Genomic DNA, 13,295 nt, shown 5'->3' on the forward strand with positions numbered 1-13,295 from the left:
ACACATTTCTTTCATCCCTCTGATTTAAACAAGTGTTCAACATTTTGGGAAATCCACATATTTGACTTCCTGTGCAAGTGGGTTTGGCTATGTGGAAACTGGTCGTGTTTTTAATATGTTTTGATTGCTGATTGGAGCAAAAATGCAAACGATCGGAGAGAAGGGGACGACACAGTCCTGTCTCTCCAGGAAGACATTCGGAGCGTTGCGCTTGGTTGTCACAAATGAAAAATGAGAGCAGGGGAACGGGAGTTTCGCACGTTACATCCCACCCAGCAAAAACCTCTTTGAAAAGACACTGAAAAGACGACCCTGACAGACGTCTAAACAACGCTGATATTTGGTTCAAAAGGAAAAGGTGAAAAGTCGTATTCTTAGGTTGCTGAAAAGACATCTGTTTGCACATCAGTCTGAATTCGTAGTGAACTCCTCTGAAAACGCATCATTTAACCCAGAACCTTCTTGCTGTCAGTAAACACTGAATTTATTAGCCCACAAAAACTGCCAAAAATGATAATGCTATTTATTAGGAAAATAACAAACTAAATTTGTGTTTGGGGCTGCACACTGTGTGTTCAGAAGTGTAGGTAATTTACTCTAAGTAAAAATAACCAAATAACCAAAAATATTAATGCATTTTATATTTTTTCTGATTTTTTTTTAACAGTAAATTTGAAAATTCAGAGATATAAGCAGTATTTATATTTTAGTATTAAAAAATATAACTTCGATCAAAGTGCTTAGCCATCAGTGCTTAAGCAAAAACTTACCTTGGGTGGCGCTCTAATAAATTTGTACGGTACATGCACTGTATGAACATAACTTAATTTTGCCTTGAAGGTAATGCAATACGCAGATAATCACTCAGTGGGCAGGCTGGTGAAAATATGTGGAATTCAAGTCTATGTGAATACGACCTTTCACCTTTTATTCTTCACCTAAATTTAGACTTACAGTCATCGAAAAACAGTCATTTGGTTCTTGATAGATTTTAAAATTAGGTAAATATAAGCTCAGATGAACAACAACACGTGGCATATTAGACTGTGTTATTATTTACTTAACAAAATCTAAGACAAAATGCAGAAGCAGGGAATTCCTTAATTCCTAATTAAGGAATTAGGAGTTCAGAGGTTAAGCACCAGAGGTGCAGCTAATCAAATGCACCAGAAAAACTGATAATCAGCAAGTGTGAGCACCACTATAAAAGCTACATTTTGGCAGTTTGCGGGTCTGGTATTGAGGAAAATCTCGATCAGCTTAAAGATGCAGTTGTTGCTGCCTATCAGTCTGGGAAGGGCTATAAGCTCATTTCCAAACAATTTGAAGTCCATCATTCTAGAGTCAGAAAGATTATTCACAACTGAAAAACATCCAAGACAGCTGCCAATCTTCCCAGGAGTGGACATTAAAGCTAATTCACCCCAGGGTCAGAGTATGTGATGGTCAGAGAAACTGCAAAAAACACAAGAACTACATCTCAGACTCTAAAGGCCTTAGTTAGCATGTTAACTTGTTACAGTACAATTAGAAAACTGAACAAGTCTCATGTTTTGCCAGGAGACAGCCTCCTTTCTGTAAAGAGAGCGAGGCAGTACGGCTTAGATTTCCAGACGTCCAGAACAATGTCTTTTGGACAAACGAGACCAAGGTGGAGATGTTTGGCAACAATGCACCATGTCTGTAGAAAACCAAACTCAGCACAGCAGCACAAACACCTCATAGCAACTGTAAGGCACGGTGGAGGAGGGATGAGGATTTAGGTTTGTTTTGCAGTCTCAGGACGTGGGGACCTTGCACTCATTGAGTCATCTGTGAACTCTTCTCTATACCAAAATATCCTAGAGTCAAATGTGAGGCCATCTGTCTGACAGCTAAAGCAGAAACTGGGTCATGTAACAGTGAATCCAAGCACAGCAGCAAAACTACAACCAAACTGCTGAAAAAGGGAAAAATGATTACTTAGTTTTTCACTTCCTTTTCACTGAGTGCTTCTGCATTTTGCTTTTTGATAAATGAATAGTGTAATATGACATATGTAGTTGTTATTGTATGTTAATAATTTTAGAACCAGCTAAGACCCATGTAGTTTTTATTAAGTCCTGATACATGAAACCTCAGAAAGGAAGTACTTTGTTTTCCACATGACCGTAAAAGGGAAGTCTTTTAAAGGGTAAAACTGAGGGGATATAAGCCATAGTGGCAACTTACAAAGAGGACTGATACAAGAATCTTTAGCCTAACTTGGTATAACGACTGGAACATTTTAGAAAAAGCTTACTTGGCTCTGTTCAACACTAAATAATTTAAAAGGTAAAAACATTAACCTCTTAGCTCTACTGTTTGTCTGTAAATAACAATATTCCAGTAACTCACTGCTACTAGCATCAAAACCCCACAACTTTCAGTTTTTTACTTTATTTTTTACAATTACACAGTAAATATATAACAATTTAATTTACTATAACACTTTACTGTTTGGTGGTAGTAACATTTTGGTACCCGTGGACAGGACCAGGCAAGCTGTTTCCCTTTGCTTACAGTCTTTGTGCTAAGCTATGCTAACTTGTTAGCTATCTTGGCTATAGGTTTATATTTAATGTATCTGTATCACATGAGTGGTAATAGTCTTATAGCTCTGTTCAGAAAAACAAATAAGAAAATTTCCCAAATGTTAAAATATTCAATTTATTCAAAAATTATGTGACAATTTCTGAATGTGTTTGAAGTGAACCCTACATGAAAAGTTCAAGCAGCGTTTAGCAATATGCCATAAAAATATTTTATCGGATGATCCATGGGTGCTTGTAGTGGTAGTATATACACAGTATATCATAAGCTCTTAACCGTCAGAAGAAATAACCTCTAAGATGTCATTTGAAGAAAGTCAGATCAATACACACTGAGACAGGCCCTCGGTTGAATGACGATGAATGGTGCTTTCAAACATCATTACCTGAAGACTTAAAATGTTGAAACATTCAAACTCTAAATCTTATTTCCATTCACTTGCCAAATTGTTGGGATTTTGGGCACATTGTCACTGTTAACAAAAACTGGCAGCTGTTCAAAACAATGTTGCAAGGACTCAACTTTCCAAAATGTAAAATCGATCCAAGATTTTTCTGCTAATAGATTCTATCCACATAGTTTTGCCTTGATTGCTCAATTCTGGCTTCTCTTTTTGCTGCTCCAAAACAAGCGGCACCAATGGATCATCTACAAAGAAAAGTGACAAAGCGATTCAACGAAAGCAAATAACTTCAACCTCCTGTGTTGCTCATTATGTTAATTCTCTGTCTCCTCTGTTTCTTTTAGTGCAAGCCTCCGGATCAAGTTGCAGCACGAGAACTTTTGGGTGTAATTTACATGACTGATGTGCAGAATTTTAAGCTGTAAGACGAGGCATAATGCTTATTAAGTTGTTTATTTTGGAACTGTTTTGTAGATCCAGCGTACTTTAAATAGGGTTTCAAGCAGGTGAGCTGGCAGGAAAAATAGATGCAAATATCCCTACAGTGGTTGCTTCTGGTTACTAGAGGGGCACCACAGAGGAACCAGGGGAGACAGGGAGAGAAAAGGGTGGACACAGAATCATGCAAACATCACACACACGTTCACATACATACGATAACTCACATTAAACAGACGAGCAGGTATGCAAACACACACGCACACGCATACACTCCCTCCATTCAACCCCTCCAATGTAGCATGCAGCATCTCAGTGGGAAAGAGACAGACAAGAGCAAATGGACATACTGTAGAAATTGGCCATGACGGAGTTTTGACAGCGGTCCCCCGTATAGTCATTGGGACACCTGATGGAGGGAAAACGAGACACAGAGGGAGGGGAAGGAAGGTTAAAGTTACAGCGGGAAGAGAGAGGATAAAACAGGAGGAAAGAGAGGAGGAGGAAGACACAAGGACAGATAGATAAGAGGGGGAGAGAGGAAGGGAAGGAGGGAGACGTAGGAGAGGAGAGAGATGAGGGATTAGAAACATCACAATCCACCAAGTACAGAAAGAGAGAAAGAGAGAGACAGAGAGAGAGAGAGATGACCTGCATACTGTGACATCACCGCCATCAATATGACATCACTGCTACAGTTCAGACATCATCACAGTCGTGGGGGTTGTGTGATGGTGGTGCAGGAGATAGGAGGGGTCAAACGCACAGCCGTTAGCCTCCAACCCCTCTCACACACAAACACAGGTGTAGACAACACCCACAAAATGCATACATGAACAACTGCTTTATGGACTCCCACTCGTTGTACTGGAGAAATGTATTAAAACAATTTATTAACCATTATATAATATGCAAACATATTAACAAAACACAGCAGTCATGAACCTGATTGTGTCCAAACCTGTAAGTTTACAGTGGTCTCCACTCAAGACCGATGCAGGATCTATATGTTAGCCAGCAGATATAATTCTGGGCTGTTTTTACACATATAAACAAGAAAGTGAGTTGTTTGAAAAAATGCAGGAGGATGATATGATGTAATCGGATGCTAATCTGTGAAATCCCTGTTAGTGGAACACGTTTTATCAGTTATCATGCTGAGCTCTTTTCAATAAATGCTCTACCCAGAGGAGGAGCTAACATGTAAACGTCTGTGATTTTGTGCCTCACTTTACTCTTTGCCTTTCTGATCATGGTCATTTTGATGTTTGGTCCGCCATGTTTTTCTCGTCAATTACATTTTAGTTTTTTTGGTAAAGAGGATGCAAACACAGTGACTGTACCCTGAGCATACATAGGTAGCAGATGCAGAGCTAAAGACTCCAAAGTTAGCTACAGTTTACCTTTTTTGTTAAAAGAGAGTTCTTCCTTCCCTCTTTTGCCAAGTGCTTGCACATACTGGATCGTCTGGCTGCTGGGCTTTTCTCTCTTGCTAATATTGTCGCATCTTTACCTTGCAATACAAAGTGCTTTGAGGCAACTGTTACTTTATTTTTAATTATTTTTGGTGAATTCAGCTGATTTCAGTGCTGGCTGGATGATCTTTCGAGCAAGGGAAAGATTGTTTTCAGTGATTAATTCAGTGTTTTCCTATTATATCGAACAGAACTAAACAACAGAAATGTAAAAAATTTGTCCTGTCAGGCGCTAACGCGTTAACAAGCTAAAGGCGCTAACGTATTAGCACCGTACCGCCCCTCGCATGGGGCAATCTGCGCTAAATTGCTAATGGAGATTTGCCGCGTTAATGCGGTTATGGCGCTAATGTAATTTTAATGAGATTAACGCTGACAGCACTAGTAAAAATTTGTGGGAAGAGAAATTATAACTGCACTCAGGTAGCTTAGCTGAGCTAACCAGCTAACACAATAAAATGTGACATAATGATGGCCGTTAATCACTAAGATACTTTTTTACAGAATAAGTAATACACACACACACACACACACACACACACACACACACACACACACACACACACACATATAACACACACATCTCCTGCCTCAAATGTATTAATGAGTGTAATATAAGTAATGCATAGCCAACACAAAGGTTAGAATCCAAACCAAAATAAAGAGCTGAAAGATACGAAAAATGCTCTAAAAGGCAAAGGTTAGCTGCAGGACAGTAATTCTCTTTGGGTGCGTCTCTACAGCGGCTGGAAAGGCAGGCCTCCCTGTTTGAGTCATGCTGGTCGTTAGTCATGCATTTTCCATTAAATGCAGTGTCCCTGCTCTGTGTAATGCGATGTTTAAATGTACTCCATAAATAAATCATAAAGAAACGAGGACCTGTAATCATGGCACACGCTTAAAACCAAAGCATTTTCCACAAGTCTAAAAAATGAAGGAGCGCGCAGACAGAGAGAGACAGCCTTCCACAGTGTGTGAGCATGGGTGTGAAAATGGGTGGAATAGGTTTTGGTATTTCTTGGGCATAAATAACAGCAACAGTTTACATGCAGCTGCAGAATGTGGTGTTTAGTTTCTGGATGGGTGGCGAGCTGTCAGCAATACCACGAGCTAAACGTGATTCATATTCTGGCATCAGCCATCAAACTCACAACACTGAAACTGCAGCTCCTCGCTGCATCACAGCAACTAGAAAATTGACGCATGCCAGTTATTGGTAATTTGGAGGCTAAATATTGATTTTGACATTCTTATATTAATCTTCATTCACTCACTAAAACACTACAGGACCCCAATTTTAAATAATGCCTTTCTGAAAATTTAAAAAAAATCTCTGTAAGAGTGCTTCAAATCCAGAAATGTCTTAAATTGTGTGTTATAATGGTGTCGAGGCTTTTACCCAGCTGGGAATAATTGATGTAATCTCTTTATTGCTGTAATTGATATTAGATCAGCTTTTACTGCAGTCAAATGAAAAATAGACATGTTATAGAATATCTTATTCAGCTGCAGTGCACATATGCTGTAGATGGATCATAACAATTGACCACAGTTTTATGATATCATGGGTGTGGCCCCATTACAGTTATTATAGGATGAAAGAAGCTCTCTGGCGATTTCACCCAGGCCCCAGTAATGACCACACTGTATTTATTACAGTGGTCAACCAATTTATCCAGTTTGAAACGCAAGAAGCCTCGTCTTCCCCTCATGCACACACTGTCCGTATAACTGACTGGGTATCCTTTTCTCCTCTTTCTCACCACTAAAGAGACAACTTGCATTTTGAATCAATTACAGCAAAAACCCTGAGTAGAGCCCACTCAGCAATTTCCCAGAGAGATATAAATAGAGCAGAGAGAGAGAGAGAGAGTGGTGGGAGACACTGGGTGCAGATGCAGCCCTATGCCGGCAAAGCTTTTACTGTATATCATCTCTTTTCTATTTCTTTGCACCCGTTTTACCCTTTGCATTCCTATTTTTTCCACTCTGTACTGTTCTTTCAGCCCCCAGATCAAGTGGAAAGGAAAGGGGGAAAAAAGCTAACACACCTTTTGTTCCAACCATCTGAATGAATGTGGTTATATTCATTATTCAAAGGGCTCATCAAATTTAACAGAAGAACCACGGACAGTTATGGGCAAAACGTTCACAAGCCTGACCTCATGGCATTTGTAGATTAGATTAGTTTAGATTAAATTATCTTTACTGATTCATGAGGGGAATATCGGCATTTTCCACCTATAGCTGTGAATACATGACATACTGTTCTATGCCAGCATTCAGACTGTAGTTTAGCAAGTTCACATTAATCAAAGCAGGGATCTGCAGCTTTACACAGAAAACCAGAGGCACACCGAGGTTTAACTTGCCCACAGCTTGGTGGGGGAATGTTTGCCTATGCTCATCTTTAATTTACCCTCCATACTTTAAGCCAGGGTGCCTTTCTGTATGTGCTGTCCTCCACTTTAACCTACAGACTCCATTTTGCAATACAGCATTACTTTCTCCTTCAGGGAAGAGGAGATTACAGGTTTCTGTGGTCGGCACAAAAAGAATTTTAGAGATGTTAACAGTTCTTGCTGCCTGGCTATGTTTTGCAGTGGGTAGATTTGAAGCTGTCGTGCAGATTCAAGAGTGTTGTTATGCGTGTGTCTGTGAAGCCGGGTGGTGGTCTACATATCTCTGAGGTGAACAAGAAGCACAGACACCTGCAGACAGCAGTCTTATTTACATCCTGTTATCCAATGGCCTTAACAGACAGGCCAACAAAGGATGACAAAGCTGAGAAGCTACAGTAATTCTCTGGAAAACGCTGGCTAGTCTACTGCTACTTTACTGCTAGCTTGCTGTGTCTTCTTTAAATATGCAGTGTGTTGTATGCAGTGCAATCATGCACACGCGGTTGTGCAATCCTGCACATTTTGCATCGCTAAACTGCTATACGCAGCTCCTAATGTCTATATGAACCCTCTCAAACAAAGTTTTCTGCTTGTCAGCACCATGAAAAAAACGTTCTGATTTATCCTTCAGCGATGACCCAAAGGTATATCAGATGAGAGGCAGAGAGCGAGTGGAGGGGGAATATTGGGAGAAAAAGAGAGTGAGAGAAAGAGAGAGATGGAAATGTAAAAACAAAGAGACAAAAAAAATGGAGACCTGAAACAGACACCTCTGGAGCTAAGGATGGATTTCTAGCCGAGACATCCTATTGTACAGAAAGCATAAAAACAAAGCTTCTGACCATGCATGACTATACACGCCATCTGTTAGCCACACCGTCAGAGGAAATGTTTGTTACACATCTACAAAATGACCCAACATGTATGCCAGTTTAGAACGGAAAGACTAAAACCTCTAGTTCAGAAAACCGGTTATTATGAAGTCAACTTAGGCGACTTCGATATCTGCTTTTAGGAGTTTATCGAGAAATTGTATTATCTGAACTGGTGGCATGACCAGCTACTACTCCATTTAACAGCTCTCCAGTATATATAATGACTACTTTTAACAGTGTATCCATTGGGTTAAATTGTGCTTGTTTAGCCATACTACTAGCTAAAATCAAAATTGTTGATTTATACTTTTTATCAAGCTACTTCAACCTTTGATACAAATGTTTCAATTCCAACTGCTAGAAATACTTTCAGCTAAATATTTCCCACTTTTTAGCTAGCTATTTCAACTGTGTCCATTCTGTTTTGACAAGTATTGTGCTTGTTTATCTATACTATTATATAATATAATATAATAATATAACAATACTTAAAGTTTCATTTTCATCTGCTTTCCATATTTTTAGATAATTATTCTAACTTTTTATTCTTAATTTAAGATAGCTATTTCAATTGTTTATCTACTGTATTGCATGAAGCTTCTTGCCTGTTTGCATCCATCTTTTAAATTACTTGTGGCCACAGTTTGCTACTGCCTCTGGAAGCAGCCTTAACTCAGTTGACTTCAAATTACTGGAGTCTCTATGGCAATGCCTACGTCCCATTAACAAAGGTTGTAGCTGGGCAAGCTGAGAAACCAGGAAGTTTTTTTTGCGCATGCGCAATGTTGATAACCTCTGAAACTGAGGCAGCTGCTGGCTTTGCTTTCACTGCTCTGAGATCAGTGCTCATCTGCACATGGTATGGAAACATAGCTAGCACTAGAAAGTAAACAAGCCCTCTATGATTTATCATTGTAACAGACAAGTTTCCTTTTAATAACCAACTTGACCATGATGTGTTATGAGGAGCAAGCTTTTAATAACTTCTTTAGCATGTTAGCAAGGAAATGATTAATGAAAGGTAGGATATCTGGTTTATTGTCAGGGTAATTGGCTCTGCTTGCTTGTCTAGCACACCACTGGTGCATGTTGATCGGTACTGAATCACTGAATCATGCTTATTATTAATCTCTGGCTCTCTTCCACAACATGTCTTTATCCCGTCTTCCTTCTCTCACCCCAACTGGTCGCAGCAGATGGCCCCTACCTGAGCCTGGTTCTGCCGGAGGTTTCTTCCTGTTAAAAGGGAGTTTTTCCTTCCCACTGTCGCCAAAGAGCTTGCTCATTGAGAGTCATGTGAGATTGTTGGGTTTTTCTCTGTGTGCGTTACTGTAGGGTCTACCTTACAATATAAAGCGCCTTGAGGTGACTATTGTTGTGATTTGGCGCTGTATAAATAAAAGGGAATTGGATTAAACTGAAGTACTGCCAGCTAAAATTGTTTAAAACTGTTTACCTTCCCGGCTAGCTCTTGTAGTTGTCAGCTACATCCTATTAGCTATTTATTTATTTTTTACTCATAGCCTTCATATATTTCATCAACTACTTTAAATAATTTTATTTGTTTAGACATTTTTAATGGCTAATGATGTAACTAGATGAGTTTTGTTATTACTTAAGTTTATTGCTTTTTAATTTTTTGTTGCGTCATTATTGCCTACCGTTTATCCTTTAACTTCTAAGTCTTCAGCTCAAACGTGTTTATCTCCACTTTTTTCTTTAGTGAAAAAAGTGATTAAAGAACTGAACTTCGTGATTAGTTAATCTAATTTTTCCATGTACCCCCTGGCTACTAAAATATACCCCATGAGGTACTTAGCGCTTTGATTGGGAATGACTACAGGGAGTGCAGAATTATTAGGCAAATGAGTATTTTGTCCACATCATCCTCTTCATGCATGTTGTCTTACTCCAAGCTGTATAGCCTTGAAAGCCTACTACCAATTAAGCATATTAGATGATGTGCATCTCTGTAATGAGAAGGGGTGTGGTCTAATGACATCAACACCCTATATCAGGTGTGCATAATTATTAGGCAACGTCCTTTCCTTTGGCAAAATGGGTCAAAAGAAGGACTTGACAGGCTCAGAAAAGTCACAAATAGTGAGATATCTTGCAGAGGGATGCAGCAGTCTCAAAATTGCAAAGCTTCTGAAGCGTGATCATCGAACAATCAAGCGTTTCATTCAAAATAGTCAACAGGGTCGCAAGAAGCGTGTGGAAAAACCAAGGCGCCAAATAACTGCCCATGAACTGAGAAAAGTCAAGCGTGCAGCTGCCAAGATGCCACTTGCCACCAGTTTGGCCATATTTCAGAGCTGCAACATCACTGGAGTGCCCAAAAGCACAAGGTGTGCAATACTCATGACATGGCCAAGGTAAGAAAGGCTGAAAGACGACCACCACTGAACAAGACACACAAGCTGAAACGCCAAGACTGGGCCAAGAAATATCTTAAGACTGGTTTTTCTAAGGTTTTATGGACTGATGAAATGAGAGTGAGTCTTGATGGGCCAGATGGATGGGCCCGTGGCTGGATTGGTAAAGGGCAGAGAGCTCCAGTCCGACTCAGACGCCAGCAAGGTGGAGGTGGAGTACTGGTTTGGGCTGGTATCATCAAAGATGAGCTTGTGGGGCCTTTTCGGGTTGAGGATGGAGTCAAGCTCAACTCCCAGTCCTACTGCCAGTTTCTGGAAGACACCTTCTTCAAGCAGTGGTACAGGAAGAAGTCTGCATCCTTCAAGAAAAACATGATTTTCATGCAGGACAATGCTCCATCACACGCGTCCAAGTACTCCACAGCGTGGCTGGCAAGAAAGGGTATAAAAGAAGAAAAACTAATGACATGGCCACCTTGTTCACCTGATCTGAACCCCATTGAGAACCTGTGGTCCATCATCAAATGTGAGATTTACAAGGAGGGAAAACAGTACACCTCTCTGAACAGTGTCTGGGAGGCTGTGGTTGGTTGCTGCTGCACGCAATGTTGATGGTGAACAGATCAAAACACTGACAGAATCCATGGATGGCATGCTTTTGAGTGTCCTTGCAAAGAAAGGTGGCTATATTGGTCGCTGATTTGTTTTTGTTTTGTTTTTGAATGTCAGAAATGTATATTTGTGAATGTGGAGATGTTATATTGGTGTCAATGGTAAAAATAAATAATTGAAATGGGTATATATTTGTTTTTTGTTAAGTTGCCTAATAATTCTGCACAGTAATAGTCACCTGCACACACAGATATCCCCCTAAAATAGCTAAAACTAAAAACAAACTAAAAACTACTTCCAAAAACTTTCAGCTTTGATATTAATGAGTTTTTTGGGTTCATTGAGAACATGGTTGTTGTTCAATAATAAAATTATTCCTCAAAAATACAACTTGCCTAATAATTCTGCACTCCCTGTAGTTTAGATTTGTACAAAGCTTTGGCTGTAAATACAAAGTCTAAAAAACTTACAAACCTTTCTATAAATGAAAAATATATATAAATAAATCCTGCAAGATAATTGCTAGTAGTGCAAGGCCAAGTAACACCTCCGTTATTCTAGTGCAAGGCTCTAAAAGAAAGTGCTACAAGCTGCAAACAGGTATTTACCGTTATACTGTTACTTCCCATCTGCAATCAGTTATGATGATGTCTGCTACAACAGTTTTGCTCTGGAATAAGTTGATATAACACAGCAGTGATTCATCTAAAAATTCAGTTCATGAAAATTTTTGCACTTGCTGTTCTAAACACCTACCAGTCTGGTAGCAGTTTCCTAGGAAAAATCCTCCCACTCACAGGAAGTGATGCATTTATGTTTACAGTTCATTTCAAATAAACACAAGGAAGAAGTGGATCGTTAGCAGTGAAGTTTTTAATCACTGTGGGGCTGTGTCAGTGCAGAAAAGTTATCACTACATTTCACGTCCTCCTTGCCATGATTGTGACCAGTAGTTTGTCACACAGCTTGTCCTGTCTCCTACCTACTGGGACAACAGGAAACATGGTGACACAAACAGTGCATAGGAGTAAAATGTGAAGTAAAGGGGGGGAGATAACTGGAATATTAATGTTTGTCAAGCCTGAGTGATTTATATATTACTCACATTATCCCTGTATTGAAGCCAGTACCTGCTAAACATGGTTTCTCTGTGCCTGTCTGTGTGACGTGCTCATATATTTGTGAGGGATCCCACCAGACAATCGTTAAATGTTGGACCCTCCAAAGAAAAGAAAGTCAAATAAACATTAAGAAAATTGACTTTACTGGGATGATGTGCAGTTGGTAGCTTTAGTCATATAAATGCTTATGTGAAACAGCAGCAATTTCCTAATGTTGTAAACCCGCTCAACATTTGGCAATAAAACCCTTTCTGATTCTGATTCTGATTCTCACTGTCAAGTCTTAGAGAATTTTGCCGTACACAAAAGCATGAGAGGACAACATAAAGTGCTAGCTACGTAGGCACGGAGAAACCTGCAGGGAATGCTCTGTGTCAAATGTAGGATAACTTCACTGGGGTGCTAAGCAGACAGAGACAACAACAAAGTAGACAAATAATACACTAAACATGGAAGCATTATATTTCTAGTTTGTTTGTTCCTAAATACAGATAATGTTCTTCTGTGTCTGACGAAAGCTATCAAAGGCACTATAATATATCTTTTTAACAGTTAACCTCCAAACCAAGGGTCAGGCAGGATACAGATTAAAGTTGTGGTTTACAGATTTATCCAGTTCATCTTTCAATAAAAAAAAATATCAGCACACTTAATTGGATGCCAATTTTACCCTCTGCCGTATTTTTTGGACCAAAAGGTGCATTAAGCGACACAGAACGGTCAGATAAGTCAAACTTTACTCAACTCATTCTTCTTTCTTCCTCCACTTCTGTACCATTGATTCATTAATGTTGAATTCTCTGGCAGCTGCTCTATTCCCATGTTGTTGCAGTATATGAATGACTAACCTCGTATTGTGGATGGATTATCTCAGTTGTTCTCCTGACTGAAGTTTGGTCCGTTTACATCCTGCCATGCGATTGCATTTGTCCCTAACCATCAGGAACCCTCATGTTAACTTTTATCGAGTGGGGAAAAAGTTAGCGTTCATCCTCCAGCTTCACTGTGTTTATGTTATGC

General features: G+C 39.5%; 1 protein-coding gene across 2 annotated transcripts in view; it reads right to left on the reverse strand.

The window, feature by feature from the left end:
• nrg2b (neuregulin 2b) overlaps positions 1-13,295 on the reverse strand; it is a 70,630-nt gene that overhangs the window by 14,604 nt on the left and 42,731 nt on the right. For both annotated transcript variants that reach the window (XM_085288463.1, XM_085288474.1), the window contains exon 5: positions 3,763-3,821. In XM_085288463.1, the coding sequence (XP_085144589.1) occupies positions 3,763-3,821 (59 nt within the window). The remainder of the gene's footprint in view (positions 1-3,762; positions 3,822-13,295) is intronic.

The sequence above is a fragment of the Mchenga conophoros genome, linkage group LG2 (genome assembly GCF_057382185.1).
Source record: "Mchenga conophoros isolate Kocher_MC1m ecotype Shallow Benthic linkage group LG2, M_conophoros_male_GT1.1, whole genome shotgun sequence".
NCBI classification, from domain to species: Eukaryota; Metazoa; Chordata; class Actinopteri; order Cichliformes; family Cichlidae; genus Mchenga; species Mchenga conophoros.